The sequence below is a fragment of the Triplophysa rosa genome, linkage group LG21 (assembly GCF_024868665.1).
Source record: "Triplophysa rosa linkage group LG21, Trosa_1v2, whole genome shotgun sequence".
Lineage (NCBI taxonomy): Eukaryota > Metazoa > Chordata > Actinopteri > Cypriniformes > Nemacheilidae > Triplophysa > Triplophysa rosa.
The window spans coordinates 9,333,863-9,358,730 of NC_079910.1; the positions used below are offsets into that span (position 1 = coordinate 9,333,863).

Here is a 24,868-nt window from a genome sequence, read left to right on the forward strand (position 1 = left end):
ATTGGCAGATACATTTAAACATAAATAATCTGTATATATGTCATATTGTACATATGCTGATACATTTGCATCCTAATTTCTGTATTCACTAAAGATAAAGATGAGAACATGTTTGAAAATAGATGGAAAAATAAGAGAAAAGTGAATGTAAAAACTAGATGACATATTTAGCATTGAGGCACACAAGACGAGAACTCAGCAGGACTCTAACATGTCTAATCGATCATGACTGTAGCTTTCCAAGCATACACTCACACATTCTTGGATCAACACTATTGTCTGGGATTTTTACCCACTGGACATAAAAATATACTGATCATCAGCGCTGTTTTTTTTTGCTTCTTTTGCTTGTTTCCTTCTTTTGGCCAAGCGTAATGGAAAATCTTTCATCAATAATCCAGCTCGAACACATGCTTTTTGGATCTGCATAGTAAATAAAACTTTGTCTAGCTTATGATATTTAAATGATATTAACAATACACAATAAAGTCATTTACGACAGAAGGTGTGCATTTTGTGTTACACCTCCAAAAGATGTGAGACTATCAGCCCATAGATAAACCCATTTCTTTTGTATTGTATTTACTCTAAAATACCTCTCACCATGTATAAAACAATAGAAACACTATAGGAGGATGGTGCTGACATCATGCACCAATATATAGGTAGAAAAATCTCTTTGTATACATTTATGACAGAATACGATCTGGTGAATGCCATTCAAAACGAACACAGGGAGCAGGAGGAATTTTACTGTAAGGAATGCAGTCAAGGCAGATAAGAGTCCACTGTCCTCAAGTCTTTTAGTATTGCATCCAACAGTCTTTGTCTCTAGCATTGTGGGGTTCGATGTGTCCTTTGCTCATCCATAAAGTTTGAACAGACAACCGCTTTCACGGTGAAGTCAAATGATGTCTTACGATGCTGCGTGACGGTCCAAAGGGCAGCTATGCAGTCTGTTGTATTTGATCCACCAGATATAGCCGAGGCTATACCCCCAACAACATGCCCATGAAATCAGAGCCATTCTGTATTGTGATCGATGCTCCAGCTGCATTGTCCACAAATATGGAGGTGTACTGGCCAGCCTAGAAAAGAACACATCACATTACGATTACGAAATACAGCACGGCTCTGAGCTCTGGCGTTCACTTCAAAGACGTACGGTTCGATTTTTATTTGAACTAAGCATTTAAAAACACAGTTTGGTAAATTGATTTTAGAGTTCAGTGCCAGAAATAGGTGCCAGAAATAGCATATAAAAGAGCAGAGGAGCAAAAGATTAGATTTTAATAAGAATATAAAACTCTAACTCCAGTTATTCAACTCAATGAAGTAAGTTGGACTGTGTGGGTCAGGTTCCCCAAAGCTTACCTGAAGTTCCAGCAGTCCATGGACATACACTGTAAATATCTTGCTGTTACTCTCAAGACCAACAATCACTTCCAATGATCTGCACAAAGGTATAAAGAATATGAAGAATATTAAAGAATGGGAAAATGATTTGAAGGCAGAAACTGTGTTTGTATGACAGTCCATATATTTTGTTACTTAGATCAATGTGCGCAACGTGTGTTAATGTGTTACTTTATTACATGCTTCTGTTCTTTTAAAATAAATATAAATGATGTTGTACCCAGTTACACTCATTTTGTCCAGTGATAAATCTGAAGAATTACCTGTCAAGAGCTTTGTAGCTAAAACCGACAGGGACCCTATATGTCAAAGGTTGGCCAGTTAAGGTTACCAAGGTGACAGGGACCAGACGGAAGGTGAGAGGACATTTTTTAAAGGCCTGCTTTACTTTAACACAGGAAATGCCTTGCTGGTTCCACGCAAGCTAGAACAGACAAGATGCTTTATAGTGCTAAGATGCCGGACTAACAACCAACATAAACTGGAAGAGTTTGTCCAGAATTTCAACCTCTCTCTCTCCCCCACCTCCTGTACCGCTAATAGTATTTTTCTTTTAAGCAAAATCATTTTTGTTCGATTTGTGAAAGAGGATTTTTATGACATGCACTCGCACGCCTAAGCCGCTAAAATAAAAACCACATGCTCGGAATTTATAAAGAAGCTCAAGAAAAATACTCATTTTCATCTGAAGTAATGTACTCATTTAGGTCTGAGTCATGAATTTATATTGGAGTCATGAATTTATGTGGATGTGGTCTGTGGACACGGAGTCAAAAATCGTGCATTTGTCTCTAATATATAGGTGCTGCATGGGGGTAAATTATACATAATGTAATCATAATAACTTTTCAGGCAAAAGATGTTGGTGTCAGCTCTTCTTCTGGATAGTTTTGCTGACTGAATTGACACTGTCTGGCAGGAAGACCTGAATTCACCAACATTGACAAGCCGTTTTTTGTGGCCGGCCTTTCACGCTGTAAGACCTTAAAGTGATAGTTCACCCAAAAATGAAAATTCTGTCATCATTTACTCACCCTCATGTCATTTCAATCCTGTATGACTTTCTTTCTTCCGGAGAACACAAAAGAAGATATTTTGAGGAAAGTTGGTATCCGAACAGCACTGGACCCCATTCACTTCTGTTGTACGGACACAAAACCAATGCAAGTGGGTGGGGTCCAGTTAACAACATTCTTCAAAATATCTTCTTTTGTGTTCTGCGGAAGAAACAAAGTCATACAGGTTTGGAGGGTGAGTAAATGATGACAGAATTTTTATTTGTGGGTGAACTATCCCTTTAAGTTGTAAGAGTTTGTTTTCAAATCATGATTTTTTGTCATGATTTTATCTTGAATTTACACCATTCATTGTCAACTGCATGGAAAACAGTGACCAGTACATTTCTCAAAATGTCTTTATTTTATGTTTCACAGAAGTAACGAAATTTGTGATGAATTTATGAAAGGACTTTAACTTTCTGCAAACTGGAAGGAAACTTACGTATATCTGTGGCAGAGTGATTCAATGCAGATCAAAACTCTCACATTGTCTCTGGCTCTCAGCTGGTTCTTACTTTTCTTCACTTCAGTGTGATCTGCAAAAAAGAACACGATAATGCATATGTTTTATCGAATCTGAGTGTAAACCGACATCTTAAATAAATGCAGGCAGATATTAACATGTTTAAAAAACACATTTTCCCTTTTGTCACACGGAAATAAAGGCTGTTGTATGAAGAGTCAAGTCTGTTGAAGTCTTGTGTTTGACAAAGTTTTGTATCTGGGGCATATGATGCCGGTCCTGTTTGACCTCCGGCCGCATCTAAATATTGGTCTCTTCTATAAGTCTGTAGAGGATTTGTGAATTTGTTTGGGGATGTTGATTTTATTCTGCCACAGTCTACTGCAGAGAGCCAACTCCTTTTCCCGGAGCTGCATGGTGGCGCCACAGCTAAGAAGAGTTTTGTGTTTAGAGTCCCTGAGGCTTGTTTGAGCGCAACTCCACATCAGTATTCCCACTATGGAGAGGATGAAGTCAACACGATTACTCCCACCCCAAAAGCATCGACCAACAACTTGGCTGTGCACTTTTTTTTATTGTTAATTGCAAGACATTGTGCGAGACACCCCCAGTCTCTGAAAAATGCATAACGGTTGGAATGTAAGTTACAGGGGAATGCAATCCATGTGTTGAGATCGTGCCAAGTCTGAAACACACGGTGCCATCTACTGATGTTTGCGTAATGCATGTGTTTTACGGGTTTGTTTTTATAGCAGAGAAATCTTCAGTAGGTAAGAAATCAGTAATGCTGTTGTTGTCGTTTTATTAGAATGTAGGAAAGCAAACATTTCTGAGGTACTTTTGACTGTCATTGTAAGTTTTCATACTAGTCAATGGTGGCCAAGAACTGTTTGGTTGCAAGCATTCTTCCAAATATATTCATCAGAACTTCACCTGGCTTCACCTTACTTCAAATATAAATACTTTTGTGCAGTTTTGACAAATATTAATCAATTATTATTCAGCATCATCTTATTTTAAATTGATGATTTAAGCATGATTAAGACTAACTTCTTTTGATTATGATATAACCTACAGAAAGTAGAGAATAATTCATGGTTTAAGTCTCCAATGAATGCTTAGGCTCTCTCTTCCTGCAGGTCAGTGTGACTGTGAAAAGGGACTTCTTATCATCATGTTCAGAAAACATCTTCTGTTAGCACAGACTCTACCCTTGAGGAGTTTGTGTATGCGTGATTGTATTGTTTCAGGAAAGTGAGAAAGGGTGGAAAAACACGAGACGGACGTAACGTCATGTTTTAATTTGTATTATAGTACATGCCTGTCATCTTTGATAATCTATAGGACTGTATGTCCTGTCTCATGACTCCAGAAGTGTTTGAGAGCTTTCTGTTCTTGTATAAGTGAGTATCTATTGATAACCAATCATGTGAGCTTGATTTACCTAAGTAATGATGTAGTTCAGTGGTTCTCAACCAGGGGGGCGCAGAGGTGCTGCAGGTGGGGCGTGACGGTTCCCCGAAACACTCACTTTTGGAACCCGATCGTGAATGCACGGAGGTACGCGATTGCAAATTGACCGAGGGCAATGTTCCGTCTGAAGCTGCGCGCGTGAGACTCATTGTAGGTCCTGGGCAGTGCAATTTTAGGCTGCGCACAGAAGCTTAATATCTACAAAGAAGGCAATCGTCCACTCAGGAAGCAGCAGCAATTACCTCTACATCATCTTAAGAAACAGGTAGATCATATAAGTATGTTTGTCTTTCAGACTGTAATTTCAGAATAAGCGCAAGTCTCTCTCTCTCCCGATGATTCAGAGTGTGCGTGAAGGGAGTGGCGTGTAAATAAAGTGCCTTTTCATATATTTTTGAACTTGGACGGCTGTTTAAAGCTGTTGACAGTTATTAAAGATGTAAAACGCTATTTTCGACAGGGACACCACACCGCGTCTGTATTATAAACTGCGAATAAACTCTCGCTCGTGTTAAAATCACGAAACGCGCACCGTTCTCGTGATCTGGCAGATTAATCCTTTTGGAATAATGCCCAAAACACTATATTTTTGTAATGGTTTTAATGCAAAAAGCTAATGGTTCACAATGGTATTTTAATGGAAACCATTCATTTCTGTGATGGTTTCTTTTGTTTTTATCAGCAGGGTTGTTACATTTATATTCTGATCTCTTGAGCTCAATCTGTCATATACAGGTATTTTCTGCTTCTTTATATATAGTTTATATATCTAACATATTTTACACATTATCTTATCTATCCTCAATGTACAGTATGGGGTGGGGGGGCGCCAGTTCTTAAAATGGGTTTACAGGGGGGCGCGACCGTGAAAAGGTTGAGAACCACTGACGTAGTTAGTTGACTTTTTGGATGTAAGGCAGGTCGGCCTGTGGAACTCCTTGAGAGTGCTGAAGCTGACTTCTGCTGGAAAAACTACAAACTATTTTTCCTCAGTAATTTTTCTTCGATTGATTGCATTCCTGACTCTTTGTCTTCATTCATCATAACTGGTCTACAGGTCTTTACTGTAATTCCCCTACAATAAAGATTTGGAACAACTCAAGGGTGAGTAAATAATGAAATTAATTTTTATTTTTGGGTGAACTTTTTAAATAAAGTCTTCTTCCCAGATGTCTGTCCTTAAAAAAATCTTGTGTCATACCTCCAAAGTTTTAGAAGAGATCTTTACATACAAACTGTGCTCGGATTTGTCAAAACACCAAAGTCTAAAATTTGTCAAAAGCCAGAGATTTCAATATGTTCTTCCAAATTTCAATTATCTGATCTAAGCTGTCAACATTTATTTTTTACACTTACTGTACAGTATGTCAACAAATGTCTCATTTTTCTTTTTATTTCGCCTATCTCAGTCAAAGATACTTAAATATAACCTTTTTGAGAATTCCATTAAAACTGCTGAACTATTAAAGAGCCAAAACTTTATATGTAAAATAATCCTATTATTATTCCTATGTTATTATTCTTCAAACCACTAATGATAATATCCACAGAACTTTTCTCTTACACAAAAGTAAAAAATAAAAGATTCTGATTATGAGAGGTAAATGTTTGTTGAAGTGAAACTTTTCTTTCCTTACCAATATGAACATTGGCAGAGAACTGATAAATTCCAGTTACGGGGGCTGTAAACCGGCCAGTGGACTGATCCATCCCCGTTCCTCTGAGGAAGGCACCTTTGGCAGGAGGCTAAAGGTATGAGACAGGTGAGAATTATAGAGGGCTTACAAGAAACATTGCACATCAAATAACCAGTTCCTATACTTGAGAATATGAAGCAGAAGCTATAAGTCAAACATTAACAGCAGTCACTCCTTATAAAAATAGTTCAAGATGTATGTGGGGCATAAAGATATCATACACAAACACATAAACTGCTGACTACCATTCCAAGCATTAAAGACAAATTTGTCTTCAGCTGAATTTTTGCCCTTCACGCTCTAATAAACTCACTTACAAATCGAAGGATCCCGCATACAGCATTCCAAAATGAACCAGTTTTAGGGCTCAGTTTGGGAGCACATAACCATTAAATGGCTAGAAATATGTCGATATCTGCCAAGAATCCTCCGATTCTGTTTTTGATCATAACTGCAGCCATGTAGCCATGCCAGACCACATTATTCTGCATTACGCCTCCAGAACCCACCAAAAGTTCCAGACTCAGACGCTTTTATAATGAGTGCTCCGATTAGTGTGCTAAACACCCTTTCACTTATGCCAGTTCTGTGCTGTCAGCTTAAAACACATACAATAAATGCCTTTCTCATACATTTCAGAATAAGAGGAGTTTGATTTCTTTTGACAATGTCTAAATTGGATGAACTCGTGTTGATGTGCAAAACTGTTATGTGACAGATTTGAAGGGATCTATATGATCCTCAATTCGTTATTATGGAAAAGCGATATTCAGACATCTTTGGATGATTTATGATACTTCCTGGGCATAAATGTGAAAAGGTTTTTTTTTATACTGAAATGGTGGTCTTATAAAATCTACTGTTGTCTACATCAAATCAATAGCTATTTTTTCCATGACTTACTCCCCAAAAACATGATTTTCAGTGTCCGTCAGTTGTTGACATAAACTAGCTTAATCAGAATACCACAGGCCGTGGCTCTTCCCTGAAACAGCGTTCTGTTTCAAATAGTGTCTATTTTTATCCACACAACTCACTAGTTCAGAACCTCAGACAGAGTACCTTTTGTGCATTGCATTGGATGTCATTTTTAGGAGGACCTGGCTGAGTAAATTATTGGCCAATCCAGCATCTCATTTCTAGGTTCATAAAACAAGAACCAATCAGGAGGTTACCATCACAGATGGCTCTCAATTCAGTTGTGAAGCACACTCAGGTTGGAGGCTTTTGGAAATGGCCTAGTATTCTGTAAAACTGTCACTATAGACACAACAACGCAGTTCGAAGCTAAATGGAGCCAAGACAAAACAAAACCATTTCAAATCATTTGATGGAATTTCAAGAGCTTAACCTGCTTATCACGTGCACTTTTGTTGTATCTTTTAGTATGTTTCTAAATCACTGGAAATCATTCATATTGACATTAATTCAAATCTGCTACTCTCAGATTTTATATGCGCCTTTTCCTTCTTTTTTGTTGGCCCATCAACATTATTGTGCTCAAGTCAACATAAGGCATTCATTTAAGAATACTAACAATAAAAAGTGAAAAGCAGGAAAGAGAAAAATAGAAGGTATATTCTTTCTTAAACAATTCACTTAATGCCAATATGTGTCACTTATAGGCGATCACATTTAGGCGCACTTGTTCTGTCTTGTAAGTAGCTCATAATGTGTGTTATGTTAGTACGCTTAAAGGAACAGCTCACCCAAAAATGCTCTTGGCCACCATTGAATTCCGTACTAGGAAAAAATGCTCTATACATTTCTTTGTTCGGTTGAACACATAAGAAGATATTTTGAAGAATGTACAAAAGCAAACAGTTCTGGGGCACTTTTGACTACCACTGTAATTTTTTCTACTGTGATAGTCAATGGTGGCCAAGAACAGTTTGGTTACAAGCATTCTTCCAAATATCTTTCTCTGTGTTCATCAGAACAAAGATATTTATACAGATTTGAAACAACTCGAGGGTCAGTAAATGATGACAGAATTTTAAGGGTGAACTGTCCCTTTAAGTTTTAGATGTATGTATATGATAGAGACCAAATGCATCTTAATGAGAGACCGCAGAAACACACACTTTGTTGATTTATAACCCTCTGTCACCTCTCAAAATATGACTTATCATACGAGTGTTTGATGAAGTAAATGTTTCCGCTAACAGCACAATGTGATTCTATGATTTACCTACCGTCTGAAAGTTCTGCAGCTCTGCCAAAGTTTTCTTGTCCACAACTACAGGGCCTTTGAGTTTGCAGTGAAACGCTTCTTCAATTCTCCTGTAGGAGGTCAAGCTCTCTAGGTTAAGGAGAGATGTGGGCAGCTGACTGGGTTCGTTGGGTCTGTCCACTGCAGCTCGCCTCTCTGTGGCCTCTGTTCAAGCAAACATCATGTGTATCTCAAAATGTCCAACTAATCTTCATGATAGCAAGATGACGAACAGAAAACGCCGTAGGAAAATGTAGATGCACATTGGGGGCCCTCACCTTTGATCATTTCTTTGAACTCTCGCAGGAGGACCTCTTGAGTGACCTCTGCCCCGGGAGATCCTGGAGGTCCCTGAGGCCCTGGTGGACCTGGAGGGCCTGGGGGACCAGGCTGATAGTCAAAATAAATAAAACTGTTATATATACTAACATCAAATCAACCTCATGAAGACGTACAGTAAAGTTCTCTCAATGCTCAAATGGTATTTCACTTTATATGATAACATGTCACCACTTGAAATCTTTAGGAATGTATTATGCAAAGCATGATGAATTCCATGCTAGGGATAAATTATGCATTAACAGATTTACATTCGCAGGTTTTTTTTACATTAAGTGCAGTGCGTCCGTAATTGTGCTTTTTAGTTTTTATTGCCACCTAAAGCCGTAGCCTTCAGCATTAGCTGTTGAATTGTCACAAAATATAGCCAGAAGAATTGTACTGTTCATTCTCATGCTCTTATGTGCTTCTGTCAATTCTGTCTTTGACATTTGATAATATGTGATTGTAAAGATTTTCCGCACCAGTGGTCGTTTTCGCTTTCTGCATTTTCCGGGAAAGTTGCCCACGGGTCTCTTCACAAAATCCATCCATGATCCAAGAGGATCCACTCTCTGGTTCTCACTGACCTGAAGAATCAAACCAAAAGTGATCAACCTCTTGTTGTTTTTTGGAACGGCATATAGCTTTTAGTATGTTGATGATTCCGGATATATGACAAATTATATCGCTTGTTTAACACATGTCAGAGAGTAGGCCATAAAAAAGGTATGTTAATACCAGTGATATACTGTACAGCCAAATTCCAAATTTTCATGTATTCAGCATTTCTAGATGTATTGTGGCCAGTCCAGTGTCTGTTGAATTTCAACAAAATTAAATTTTAGGAGTGACATCAAGTCATCCAACAGCAATGTGAAAGACTGACAGCATGACAAGACATGAAAACTGTGATAAAAAGGTTATCACATTTTTTAAAAAAAAGAACTTTTCCTAAATACATGTACAGGTAGTACTGTTGTTTTGCTTAAACGTATTTGAGGTCTGAAAAAATACAGAGCATCTTTTCTCCAGTTTTCATTTTCTGCAAATAAATGCAAATAGATTTTTTTTATTTGAAATTTAGGAGAAATATTGTTAGTAGGTAACAGAATGAAACAAAAATGATCATTTTACCTAAACACATATAAATAGTAAATTCAGAAAACTTCAGAAAATAATTTTGAAATGTTTTTTTCCGCGGCTATATATTTGATGAGTCATTAAAAGCAGTACCAATGTCATGATATCAAATATTTAGGCTAAGATCATTCAGTCGGCGATGTATTGTAGCCATAACCAATGAGTCATAATTTCTGCTTACAAACCCTCATAGGAAACTTTTGCCTAAAGATGCTATTAAATGGTGCCAGACATAGCAGGTTGCACTCTGTACCCGTTTATTTCTTATTCTCTCTTTCTCAGCACGGCAAGGAATGGATCTTTGTGTGGCGTGCGGCACTACCTCGTGCCAAACACACTCAGTCAAATTTGCTCTTAAGTACTTTACCCTTTGCTTAATTACTCCTGTTCAGTAGTTCTCTCAGGTGCTATACGTCAGTTTTGCCCTGCAGTAGAGTCTGTGCAAAATAAACAGCCTTTCTAAATTGATCTAGTTTAAACAAGTTTCCATGAGCGAGACATTACTGTTAAACTGAAAATGAGAGGCCCGAGACATGGCGCGTTACACTGTGAGTTGCTTTATGCAACTGGATAAAAACATACAGTGGAAAAATTGCTGGCTGCTTCAATACGCTTCGAGTTCATTTCTCTGAGGTAGCAGGCTAACCCAGAAAGAGGTTATCTAATGTGCAATATTTAATATAACTCGCTCTGTTTGGCAGTAGTTTGAACTCTCTAAATTCAAGCTTGGAGTGATTTCAACAATCAGCAGTCGAGCAAATGACATCTTCCCTTTTTTAGCGAAACATTGTAGAACGTTATCTATTTTTCCAATAGCAGTATATATTGAAGTAATCGACTGAGAATGTTCAGACTAGTTGAAAACAACACACTGTGTACATTAGCATCGCACCAAACAAAACATGACATATAATTGCTACTTCTTGAACAACCAACCACAAACAGCGCTGGGCTTTATGAAATCCACTAACCACAAATATGAATTCAATCTCTATGAGCCCTTCCCTAAACTTCAAGTGACTGCGGTTGAGATAGAAACAGAGATAGAGAGATAAGTTGCGGAGGTGTGCTGTCGAAAATGGAATTTGTTTAGGTTTGGCACCGAGACCTGGATCGCTTATCTGTTAAACTAACATGCTACATCTCCTCACAAAAAGACGCGTCCCGTGTTAAGCTACAACAAAGTATCGCCTTGTTTTTCTGACATATACTGGAAAGAAGAGCTCATATTTTTGGTTGCGTGTAAAAAAAATCGTTCTATGTTTCTTGTGACAGGAGACAAAACAAACAACTCAACTAGCACACAAGCCCCTTGCGTGTTGGCTGTCTCGGTGTTATTGTTTTGAATTAGAAGCCCGGAGACAGCTAAAAGACGGAGAGATTTGTGAAGATACTGTTACAGCAGAAGTCAAACCCTCAGATCTTCACCAAACGCTGGGAAAACACAAGCGACTTGTTTCTCTTCCATTGTCTTATATGGAATGCTTTATAAATACAGACTGTATGTCAAAGCAGCGTGGAATGGGTTAGCGCTGCCAAAAAATAGCCACAGGATTCTTATGTTAGTGAAAAGAAGAAATGCTCAGTTCATGATGTCCTCATAATGTTGTTGTTACAACATAAATCTATCAATAAACTCCAAGGCAATGAAATGCCGCATTCTGAGCATCTACAACCAGTTTCCACAGGATTTGCAAAGTGGACAAGACAACACCTTTACTGATCCACTTAAGAACATTTGAAGAATCAGCATTAACACCGTGAACGATCGGCGTCAGATCAGATGAGCGGGGAGGATCCATAATTCTGTCAAGGCAAGGATTAACTTGCCTGAAGTCACTGCTGGGAAATGATGTAGAAGTTTATGGAAACGCATCAATACTCTATGCTATCATATTGTATCATGTTCTCTCATGTTCTCCTTCACAAAAGGAAAAAACAATATCTAAATGCTGCACACAGATTATTGCTCTACCGGACAACACAGATTTAAACTATACAACCAGTGATCGTATTCTTCAACGCATGCTGATAAAAACAATACTCTAAAACAATCTTCGGAAACGAGAGAAGATTTTATTTAAGCTTAAGACTCATGTGGAATGTGTGGTGGTTAGGTCAGCGCGATAACGTTTCCAATATTTCAGTGCACTATGTACACAGGCGATTCAGTTGACAGCACTACCATGGCTTGTATGAAGAGCCCTGCGCTGAAGTTATTCAGATCATGACAGATCATGGCAAGCTGTTATTATCTCAGCATACCACTGGGGTGGATTTTTCTCTCACGAGTTTGTTTTGGGGCTGTTAAAACAGCAGACCGTTGTGGAGCAAAGCTGCCAAATGCTCCATTAGAGAGTTTAAAAAAAGAAAAAGGTTTTGAGCTTTGGTGAGACAACAGGAAAGCTGAGAAAAATAGACGTCTTGAAGACATTATAATAGGCTGAGTAAGTAAACACAAAGCCCCTCAGTCATGTTCATATTAAATGGTTGAACATGATATGGGAAGTGTGTACACCATGTCGCTTTGAGAGATTTTTCTAGACTTTTATAAGCCGAAAGTTTATCAAAGAATTAAATGTTGAAAGTCAGAAATGACTATTTTATTACATATTAAAATTTGCTTGAATTTTAAAAATTCCTTTTTTTTATTATTTAGATTTGGGCCATGTATTTATAACTTGTGTTCTAATAATTCCTTTATTGAAGATACAACATTTCTACAAAACTCTTTAGAGCTCACTATTTGTTTAACATCTAGGAAATATGTTTATTTTAAGAGAGAAACGTCAGAGACATTTTTAATGGCAGCGCTCCACAGCAAATATAAACGCAGCCATAAAAATCTACCTTGAGGCCACAATCAACAATTATGCGGCAGTGATTGTGAAGAAACTTGTAGCCGCACTGAGCTTTACATCATTTTAATACAGAAATATGAATACATCAAATGATTACAACCTTTTTACCTCACATTGCCTTATGTATGCAATCTGGACTTTAAAGTGTTTTTACTTTTAACAAAAGATGACATATTTATTGAACCTAAATTACACATTTATCTGATTTCTAGCACATTAATATACAGACATAAAGTGATAGAAAAGAAGATATTTTGAAGAATGTTGATAACCGGCACCCATTCACTAGCAATTGGTTTTGTGTAGAAGTGAATTAGTAACAGTGCGGTTCGGTTACCAACATTGTTCAAAATATCTTCTTTTGTGTTGTGCGGAAGAAAGAAAGTCATACAGGTTTGAAATGGTGAATAAATGATGACAGAATTTTCATTTTTGGGTGAACTAACTATAAGCTTTTGTACTGTAAGTTGTCATGCAGAAACACAAAATACAACAAACCCGTGTTTCCATCAAGACTAAAACTTGCTGCAAAGATGGAATTCCCATTAATACAGCTTGTTCATACTTGTTGACATGGCACATACACCCGCCTGCTATACTACCACCTCAAAAATATGACATTTTGCTGAGTAAAGCATGTTCCTCTGTCAACATTTCTCGTTGGTCCTGGAAAAACAATCTTGTCGTGTCCCTCACCCAACCTAATCTTTATATTAGCTGTCAGGTATGTTGTTTCAAGACCAACAAAGATGTTGAAAAATCAAACTGTAACTGAGGGCATTCCCAAAATGATTGTTGTTTCTAGATGGGTGTATCATCACTGTCTGTGCACTCATCCATGCATGGCTCAATGATATTTTCCATCCCACGCCTCCGGGGAAGGATCTCCCCGCCGTATCGCAGCTCGGGACTTGCATGCATCCTTCATATCACGCACCCTGCACCCACCATCTCTAGATTCACCCATCATTTCACATCTATAGCTGTACTGACAAACAAGAGCCTGACGGATAAGACGTGAAGTACACCAAACGTGCACACCACATACAGATACTCCCTTTCATTACGCCTCCGTCCTGATGAGAACAAAGTGTGGTGATGGTAGGTCCCGAAACACAGCTTAATGGGTCAGTCAACAGCTTTATGGGTTTGATTATATGAACCTGTGCAAGCCACACCTTAGATTCTTACCTGCAATTACGGTTTCTGTTGGTACCAAGTCATTACGATTTTGGAACTCGACACAGAGATACAAAAGAGAAATAATTCTTTGGCTGAATATCAAGCAACACAGCTTCAAAGGGCATCATTTAACAGGTAACAGACCCAGCAGCACTGTAAATTTCATTACTGGGCCTCATTACTCTGTAATTCCTTCCCTGTGGACGAGGCCTGATATCTAATACACTCCAAATGGACGACAGATACTGTTTTTCTTTCGCGTGTACGTCAAATATTTGTTTGGCAGTTACCGTAAAGTTCCTTTCATCACATTCTTACGTGAGCAGCCAAACAGGCAGTTAAACGCTGTGTTATTACTCATGGGGGAAAGTTGGAAATTTTCCCATTAAGCCCACAGGTCATTAAATAGTGACATCAAAGACGTCTGAATCTAATTTACTCAGATCTAACCAAAGCACAATAACACGTTCGTGTCGGAATCCACTTGCAACTTTACTGAACTACCGATTGGGTGTTGTTCTAATAACTCTCTCTCTCTCTCTCTCTGTTTTATGGCATTGTGGCAGTATAAACATTGTTTAGATATTTACGTGAACGTGAAGTGCGCATTCCTGGCTAGTGAAGACATGTGAAAAGAGAGGGAGCCACGGGACTTATTACGAGATCTGCTGGAGAATTATCCAGCCTTCCTCTCACATAAAAAGTCAAAGAGTTAAAGAGCGTCTGATTGCAGCATCACACCTGCTTTGTGCACAAATTATACCGTTAAGCTAGTTTGCGACAAGCTAGTTGCTCATTTCCCCATTATCTGTGGTAGGTCAAATGGACAGCTAGGAAAAGCTTCAGGTACACACCTACATCAATGGGCCGTAATGTTGCGCACGCCTTGAAGATAAATAACTGTGGTTTTGAGCTTCTGAGAAAAATTCAGTGGAGCATAATTGTAAGATTAGACCCCATGTAAATGTTATTTAAATGCTTAGTGTAACAAGCATCTAATAATTTGGAAGAGAATTACACAACATCTGTTCACGGAAACTGTGTGAAAGATTATTGTTAATTTAATGCAAAGTCTAAAAGTTAGATTGTTTAAAGATTAAAATAGTTTTATGATTCGAGTAGGGCACAATAGTGTTATCATTCCTCTGAACGAAATAAATGTTCAGACATTAAAGGGATAGTTTATCCAAAAATTGAACATTCTGTCATCATTTATTCACCCTCTTGTCGTTATATGACTTTATTATGCAGAACACAAAAGATATTTTAAAGAATGTCGGAAACCAACCAACGGTGGTTCCCATGGACTTGCATGGGTTTTGTGTCTATACAATAGAAGTGAATGGGTACCACCATTGTTCGGTTATCTATATTCTTTAAAATATCTTCTTTCATACAGCTTTGAAATAAAAAGAGGGTGAGTAAATGATGACAGAATATTTTTATCTGGGGATAAAAGAGGGAGAAGAGCAAGCCTTGAAGGACAGATGTTGACTCAAGGTCACCAAGTAAAAACTTGACTTGACTGAATTAAAAAAGTATTTTTAGGCAAACCCCATATAAAAACAACTTTTATTTTTTCTTTCTGAATATCCTTGTGATTTCTTCATGTGGGGCAAACACTGCTTTTCCATAGCCTGGTTTGGCGTCACTGGTTTAGCTTTGATGGGATTCCCAGCAAGGCTTCATAGCGTGTATTAGTAGGACAATAAATAACAGCACATGGATCCAATAAATCTCACCTATACCTCTAAAGATGATCTCCATCTGAACATCACCTTAACCCTGTAGTGGCAGTGACACAACCTGGCACAACTTTGGGTTTTAGTGTGATTATGCCATTATTCTCAGATTGTACTGGACAAGATGAAAAGATTTTAAGCAAGGGGAGAGAGAGTGACTAATCCTTCTCGAGGTGTCCGCTTTCAAGACCCTTTCTATGAGGCATTGTGAGGGGCTTACGCGGCCTGCTGCCCCAGTTTTTACAGGGGGCCGCACCGCCCCTATCGGATGTCCCAGACACAGCGGAGTCAGCCTGGTCTGTGAATGACAGAATCAATGGGCTGGGAAAGAGCGCTGCCAAGGTTCTTTAAATATCTCTCCACCTAACTTTCTCATGGCATTCTGCCTATGCTGGGCCACAAAGAGAGGAAGATGAGGAAGAAGATGTGATGAAGACACTTGGGGTGTGATGATGAGGGAGAAGAACAAGAAAATGCAAAAAGGTCTGGGGATAAAAGAGGGAGAAGAACAAGCCTTGAGAGACAGAGGTTGACTCAAGGTCACCAGTTATAACATGTTTTCCAGGCTTCCAGTTTTTTATACTTTCTAAAAGGGATGGTTCACCCAAAAATAAAATTCTGTTATGATTTACTCACCTTATTGTCATTTCAAACATGTATGACTTTCTTTCTTCTGCATAACACAAAAGAAGATATTTTGAAGAATGTTGGTAACCAAACAACGACGGTACCCATTCACTTGCATTGGTTTTGTATCCATACAATAGAAATGAATGGGTACTGCCGTTGTTTGGTTACCGACATTCTTCAAAATATCTTCTTTTGTGTTCGGCAGAAGAAAGTCATACAGGTCAAAACTCTAACATTTATCTGAATCAGGCAATAACTCTTGTCAACAAGACCACTGAAGCACACGAGTTATGGAAAGCGTGTGGTTGGCATAGGGGTAGGGTGGGGTGTTTGAGAATGCCAACTGTGTGGGTGGGCTAAAACTTGAGTTAATTTTACAATGAAAATCCCAATATCTAAACAATACAAACCCATAAACAAATAAAGGTTTGAAATAGCAAAATGTCGACAATGCTGGAGCCAGAATATGTCAACATACTAATGTATGATAATTTAGACACAGAAAGAGTTTATGCTCATTGAAATTAATGGTTATTCTTAGAATTGTAAATATTTGTGTGTTTCTCCATTCTGTACTGTAACGTAAAACTATTGACACCACAACTTCTCAAATAATACAAAAATAGCCCCGTCTTCACATTCTGATAGCGAGTCTGGCGGTATAGGTGGTCATCCACTTCACAGTTTACAGTCTCATCTTGAGCAAGATTGTGTTAAGATCTGTTAAGATCAGCCAAAACGTAATCACTTTACACCTGTAACATGCATCTCAGAAGTGTCTCATTTGACCGTTTGTTACATGATCAAAATCTATAAATCAGATCTCCTGAAACAGATTACCGGATGTTACCGGTTGTGAAGAAGTCTTACTACACTCCACAGTGTCAGAAGCCCTAATTCTCTAGAAATGCACATGTTTGAGTCTGTGCCAAACTAATCAGAAATGTCCCAGAGGAAAGCAAAATCAAACAAGAGATCTTTCTCCTAGACCAGTGTTTCCCAACCGCTGTGCCGGTGTTGTCCGGTGTGCCGTGGAAAATGGCCAATTTTTAATAATAATAAATAAAATATAGATGTACAGCAATGTTTTACAATTAAAAGTAAACCAACTGTGACCTCATCGCGTATTTGACCACGTATACGTGATCTCATCCAGGAGACTGTACGTATACGTGACCTCGTAGCCCGCGATTTTCCCATGTGCGAATTCCACACATAATTACGACCACGCTACTAAAACCAACGGGAAAACATGGATAAATTCTTGAAAAGAAAATCTAACGACCCTGAATCGGAACCTGGGCCCTCTAGCAGTGGAGACACAGGAAAGAAAGCAAAAACGGTGAGCTCAAGACAATACAGCGACAGTTATCTGTCATATGGATTCACTTTCACCGGGGATTGCTCGGCAGCACTACCCTTATGCTTAGTCTGTGGAGAAAAACTATCTAACCATGCAATGGTTCCTAGCCAGCTTAAACGTCATTTACAAACAAAACATCCATCACTTATTAAAAAAGAAACTATTTTGTGCGTTTGAGAGATCAAACGGAGAAACAGGCTTCTTTGATGAGAAAGAGTACCACAGTGTCTGAAAAAGCTCTCGAAGCTAGCTACCTGGTTGCTGGTTTATTGGCAAAATCGAAAAAGCCACATACGGTGGCGGAGTCATTAATTATGCCTGCATGCAAAGCAATTGTGAAAACAATGTTGGGTCCAAATGCTGCCAAAGAAATTGCAAAAGTGCCCGTTTCAAACAATTCAATCGCCAGACGCATTGACGATATGTCCGCTGACATTGAGAGTGTTGTACTGGAAAAAATAAATTTGTACTGGAAAAAATAAATTCATCAATTTGCACTCCAAATTGATGAATCAACAGACATAAGTGGGAATGCTCAGCTATTAGCGAACGTGCGCTTTGTGGATGGTGAAATCATCAGAGAGAATTCTTATTTTTGCAAAGAGTTGCCATCAAAAACAACAGGAGAGGAAATATTTCGGGTGACATCCGATTACATTGAACAAGGAGGACTAAAATGGGAAAACTGCGTGAGTGTGTGTACCGACGGAGCAGCATCCATGACTGGGAATACCAAGGGATTCGTCAGTAGAGTCAAAGAAAAAAATCCGAACGTAACGGTCACGCACTGTTTTTTGCATCGCGAGGCACTTGTTGCCAAGACGTTACCAAAGGAGCTGTCGAATGTGTTGGATGGTGCAGTGCGTATTGTCAACTTTATAAAAACAAGGCCTTTGAAAAGCCGACTATTTTCTATCTTATGTGAGGAGATGGGGGCAGACCATAAGACTTTATTGCTTCATACGGAGGTCCGATGGCTGTCCCGTTGTAAACTTTTGTCGCGTGTGTACGAACTGAGGGAAGAACTGAAAACCTTCTTAACAGCGGAAAAATCGGAGTACGCATTGCTGTTGGCAGATGAGGAATGGTGTGCACGGTTGGCATACATGGCGGACATTTTTGCACACCTGAATGAACTGAACACGCGAATGCAAGGGAGAAATGAAAATGTACTAACTAGCACAGACAAACTGCATGGATTCAGATCAAAGCTTGCCCTCTGGCGACAACATGTGGAAAAAGGCTCTCTTGAGATGTTTCCCCTTGCCCAAACTGGACATTCAGACAACTTTGCGGCATTGTGTGAGGTAATATGTAAGCATCTATCAACTCTCGAAGAAAAATTCTCTTTTTATTTCCCCTTAACATCACCTGAAGCCTTTGACTGGGTTCGAGACCCATTTAGCTCATCTGCAATGGATAACGCAAATGGACTGTCGCTGCAGCAACAAGAGCAGCTCACTGAAATGAGACAGGACCGTGGTTTGAAAATTATATTCAGTGACCTACCTTTGGACAGTTTCTGGTTGACTGCTGCCAAAGAGTACCCAGTCATTGCAGACAGTACAATCTCAGTGTTGTTATCTTTTTCCACAACCTACTTATGTGAGCTCAGCTTTTCCAGTTTGACTTATATAAAGAACAAAAATAGAGAAAGATTGAGAGCAGTTGACCAAGAGCTCCGTGTGTCGTTGTCATCAATTCCAGCGAGGATATCATCTTTGTGTTCATCAAAACAAGCTCAAGTTTCACATTGACATCATATGTACTACGTTTATTATAATATGCTGTCTTAACAAGCAATTTAAAGCAATGCAGTTTTGTGCCATTTTGTTATATTTTAGTGATTAATGTGATGCTGGTGTGCCGTGAAATTTTTGGCAGATTAATACTGTGCCGCGGCAGAAAAAAGGTTGGGAAACACTGTCCTAGACAGAAATTAGATCGAGTGAACATCAAAATGAGACATAAGGTTAAGTCTGCTTCTCACATGTTTCTCCTGAGAAAAAAAAATCATCCTTGTCATGTTTATCTCCACTGAAATTTAGATGAGATCTCCATAACATCTCACACTGTGCTCAGACTTCTCCCCTTAGCTAGAGACTCTAACATTCTCACATTTATCTCCTCTAAAGTTTCATGAGAGATCTCCATAACATCTCACACTGTGCTCAGACTTCTCCCCTTAGCTAGAGACTCTAACATTCTCACAATTATCTCCTTAAAGTTTCTTAAGATATCTCCGTAATATTTCACACTGTGCTCAGAGTTTTCTCCTTAGCTAGAAACTCTAACATTCTCAGATGTATCACCTCTAAAGTTTCTAAAGAGAGTATGTATTAAAATCAAATTAGTTGGGGATTGAGTCATAAGCCATTTAATGTGCCATTCCAAACATACCGGTTGGCCAATCAGCAAAGAAAGCTCCATGGTTACTGTAGCGAGGAAGGCAGGGCGAGAGCCGTGGGGCGGGTAAGGCGGGGCCGGCGGCATAAGTGGCAACGAGTGTCAGCTGTGCGACCGCCGGTCCCCGCATGCCTCACGGGGGAGCTCGGGAGCATAAGAGGACGAGCGACCGGACCATCGAGAGAGAGGACCCGGCCCCGGAGGTTAAGTGGAGTTTGTTTATGTTCGTGTGGCCGGCAGTCGACCGTGAGGTGGCTGCCGGCCTTTTATTTGCTGGATTATTGTTTATTTATTTTGATTAAAGTTTATTGTTTAAATGATGCCGGTTCCCGCCTTCCTTCCTTCCCTACATTGAACTTTATTACAGTTACTTATCATGTTTTTCTTCCTGATAACAGCATATGGTACAGTACATACTATTTCTAACAATAAATAATGTGCCATATGCACTTAAATTGTACAGCTTTCATTGTATCAACAAATAAAGAATAGCATTGACCTTATTTCTGCATATTTTCACTATTAATATAGGCTTATTTATTGGTGCACACTTTGTAAAGCTATTGAACTCTCATAAACTTTAAGAGGAGACAGATGTGAGGATGTTAGTTTCTAGCTAAAGAGAATAATCTGAGCACAGTGTGAGATGCTACTGAGATCTCTTATGAAAATTTTAGAGGAGATAAATGTGAGAATGTTAGAGTCTCTAGCTAAGGAGAAAAGTCTGAGCACAGTGTGAGATAGTATGGAGATCTCTTATTAAACCTTAGAGGAGATAAATGTGAGAGTGTTTGACTCAGGAAAGCAAGTCTCTATTTGATGTTAATGTAACCTCATTTGTGTCTTGCAAAAACCTTTGAGATGTTGAAGGTAGATTCTGTCATTCCTCCACACTATTTCAATCAAGCACAATACATGCATTGACATATTTTAGTGATCATGTCATAGTTTAGTATTTAAATGATAGTTTCTATATTTACAATATTACTAAAAATTATCAATTTAACACAATTATCCTAAAATTTAATTTAAGATATCTGGGGCTGGTTTCAAAAACTTCTTAGACTTCTAAGACTACTTAGTCTTAAAAGTTAGTCATATTTTTTTTAAGCCTGGTATAGACTGATTGCTCTTTGGTTACCCTAGTGAAAAATAAATATACTAAAATGTATCTGAAATACATTTATTTCATGCCAAGTATACTGCAAATCCATTTACATCTTATGTACTTAATGAAAATACACTGCGATTGAATTTGGGGTATACTAAATTGGTTTACTTAAAGTCTGCTAAATTGGAACAACTCATTTTGTACTTAATATACTTTAATTATGCAGAAATAGTGCTGAAGTCTAACGAAAGATACATTTAAGTGTATTTGATTGTGCTAAAGTGGAACTCTTGCAAGTATGCTTCAGGTACAGTACACTTTAAATACTGTATCTTGCATTGAAAGAAAATCCTTATCAAAGGTGACATTAGAACCCATTTTTATTTAAACACAGGCTTAATATGAAGAAATGTGCATTGTGTATAAATAGTACTCCAAATAAAGTTTCTTTATATTTTTTTCCTCAGTAAGTCATGTCAGTAAATATGTTAATACATTTAAACTATACTTAGTATGAAATAAATGCATTTTAAATGTATTGTTGTTTTACTTGTTCTTAAACTATTCAACTAATTATATGCAGCTGGACCCAGAAGACAAAGCTGATACATAAATGAGACATGTAAGAGAATAATCAGCCCTTAGTATCCTGAACTAAGATAAATCCCTGTCATAAACATAGCCTGGTGGGCAGCACATCAACATCGAAGCACAGCAGCACCTCAGGCAGCACGAGTTCGAATCCCAGCTAAAGGTACTTTCATCTTCCCTTCCTGTCTCTCATCCTACAGTCATGTCCAATGAATGTGAAAAACAACATCATCATAAAAACCGCAACAATAAAAAGTTCTCCAGTTTTTATTCTTTTCATGACTTTCTCATGTCTCGCTTGTGTCTACTTTTATTTATCCTTCCTAAGGAGTTTTAGGAGAAACATCTGAGACACTGTTGATACTACAATGAGCGATAAATAAGAATCTCAACTAAGTCTCAGATATTTCTCATGTCTCAGTTGTGTCTACTCTTATTTCTCCTAATGGATTTTAGGAGAAACACGGGAAGACAAAGCTGATACCTAAATTAGACAATAAAGAGATTGCCCAAGCTTCTCTCACCACAATCTCAGTTTTCACTCTCTTACATCTCTCATTTGCATCTATTTTTGTTTCTCCTTTTAGGAGATTTAAGGGGAAATATCTGATAAACTGCTGACACTTCATCAAGAAACATAGGAGAATCACAACTATGTCTCCTGAGCTTATAAAAAGCAACTAATGAGCAACATTTTTTGCAGCATCTCCATCACGGGCTTTGAATGTGCTCTGCATAATCTTGTTCAAATAGCCAAAGTTTGCGAAGCAGCCGCAGTCTTTCAGCTAGGGCACATATACAAAATATGATGAGACGAGCGTTAATGCCAAATGCAATCTGTCTTTCTCTCTGATGTGACATGCTCTGTGTGTTATTACAGTGTGGTTTTGACACTTTGCAAAAAGGATCTGTTGCTGGAAAGCATTAGTGCACCTTTTTCCCTGTGTGGCAGGCCAAATTATAAATAAAATTAAACGTCAGCTTTATTATTGAAATGTGTTTTAATATGAAGTATATTCAATATTGTTAATGAAATATTATTAATTATGATTTTTTTCTTTTCTATATTAGCTGTTTTCATATAAAAACATAGTCAGTGTGTTTTATTTTTTCAATAGTGAAGTGTTAACAAAATGAGGAATAACCAAAATGCTAATAAAAAAAACAGGATAAACTGCTCCCAGAGAGAACATCAGATAACACAATAACTGAACACCTGATGTGACATCACTTTAAAAAACTCAAAAGCGTATGTTTATACTCACAGATAAAGATAACAGAGCATTGCAACTATATTTTTAGGATTTTTAAAGAGAACATACCCTCATGCTGTCCTCCTGCTCCTCACTGTTTGAGACGGTGCTGTTGAATGCTTCAGTGTACTGTGGATTGGTGTCCTTCGGCCTCTTACGTGCCTTCCTGCCCTCAGCCCACCCTAGAAGGATGCAGTGACTCCAGAGCACTGCCGTCACCACAGCTAGCAGCCAGAACCGCATCTTCAGCCCACCAGCCTGGAGAATGTTGTCGAATCAGAAATCTCTGCTTGTCTTTCTCTCTTCTGCAAGTTCTTGGTCAGAAACACAGAGCAATGGCAAATGTCCACTTGGCTTTAAATCATACGCTTGACCTCCCAAAAGAAAATAATGTAGGCAAACATGCAACCAACCAACGTGAATTAAGCTGGCTGTTAAGCTTGGTCTTGATCTTGTCAAAAGACCGAAGCTCCTTTGGCAGAAACAAAGTGAAGCTTACTCAACTATGAAATGTGTCAAGCGGAGCGGCCCTGGGAAATGACAGGTCGTCGCTGAGCTGACAGCAAATAAACCCATTAGTGAGATTTTTCACGCTTCCTGCCCTGCGGGGGGTACCAGGGGGCAACCGAAGAAGGTCCAGGCAGATGAAGTGAAGGTGGGGAGGGGAGCGTGGATGGAGATTACTAGATTCCCTCTCTCTGGATCTTCGCCACTGTGTCGTGGAGCCTCTGTGGTGTTGCAGTCAGTGATGCATCCAAGTTGATTCTCTGGTAAGCAATGCTGAGCTCTTGCCCCATCAGTCTTCACATGTGGTTTTCTCTTGACGCTGAGGTGGAAAAAAATGTCCCGAGGGAATTGGAAGTTGGAACTACTCCAGTATTCGTAGCCTTTGGCCCTCTTTTGCCGTTTTTTTTCCTCGCAGGGAAAATTGGTCCCCCGCGGCCGACTGAGAAACTTCAAAGCCGTGAAGCACTTGACGAGACAATCGCGCGCTTTCTCTGACAGCTTCAAATGTGCCCACTTGCGTACAAAGTCCCCGGCCCTAATTCATCAGCCTGGTCCAGCAGAGTGAAAAAAACACATGTAGACTCACATCTAATTGCATGATCTTTGTGGTAGGTCTTGCTCCCTCTGCTTTCGCTTGTGTTCTAACTCTGTCCAGATCTTATGCTGCTGCTGCTTCTGCACTCTCTCTCTCTCTGCTTACACGAGGACTCACAGCAGAGTTTATCACTGCCTCTCTCTCTCTCTCTCTTTCTGATTCCCCTGCTTCTCTTTTCCTCATCAGAAGAACTGGCAAACCCAGTGGGCTCAGCCCTGTTTTATCTCACTAATGAAATACTCAAGTCTTGAGAAAGCAAGGGGGAGCTTTTTGGCAGGCAGACTCAAGGGAATGTGTGTTCATGTGTGTAGGTGTAAAAGTGTGTGTGTGAACTGTCCTACTTTGGAATAGCTATGTGACATTTAGTATCAAAGAATTCAAACAACTCACAAAGAAATGCTTTGAGGCATCATAACTGATCTCTGTCCAGCTCCAAAGACACAAAAGTTTTACAGGGCGATGAAAATGTATGCACATTAAATGTATACACCTTCAAGGGATACTTCACCCAAAAATCATTTACTCACCTTCGAGTTGTTCCAAATCTGTATAAATTTCTTTGTTCTGATGAACACAGAGAAAGATATTTGTAAGAATGCTTATAACCAAACAGTTCTTGCCCCCCATTTAACTCCCATAGTAGGAAAAATTATTTTACTTTTTTTTGTTCTGTTGAACACAAAAGAAGATATTTTGAAGGGTGTAGGACAGCAAACAGTTCTGGGGCACTTTTGACTACCATTGTCATTTTTTCCTACTATGGTAGTCAATGGTGGCCAAGAACTGTTTGGTTATAAGCATTCTTCCAAATATCTTTCTCTGTGTTCATCAGAACAAAGACATTTAT

At 38.7% G+C, this 24,868-nt stretch overlaps 1 protein-coding gene across 1 annotated transcript; it reads right to left on the bottom strand.

Annotated features, from left to right (window-relative positions):
* Positions 1–325: 325 nt before the first annotated feature.
* c1qtnf12 (C1q and TNF related 12) lies at positions 326–24,556 on the bottom strand. The gene is made up of 8 exons (XM_057319201.1): positions 22,989–24,556; positions 9,123–9,227; positions 8,598–8,709; positions 8,303–8,484; positions 6,048–6,156; positions 2,917–3,010; positions 1,375–1,453; positions 326–1,088 (listed from the first exon to the last, which is right to left on the bottom strand). Exons 1-8 carry the CDS (start codon positions 23,160–23,162, stop codon positions 990–992), a joined length of 954 nt encoding a protein of 317 aa, XP_057175184.1. The 5' UTR covers positions 23,163–24,556; the 3' UTR covers positions 326–989.
* Positions 24,557–24,868: the final 312 nt, after the last annotated feature.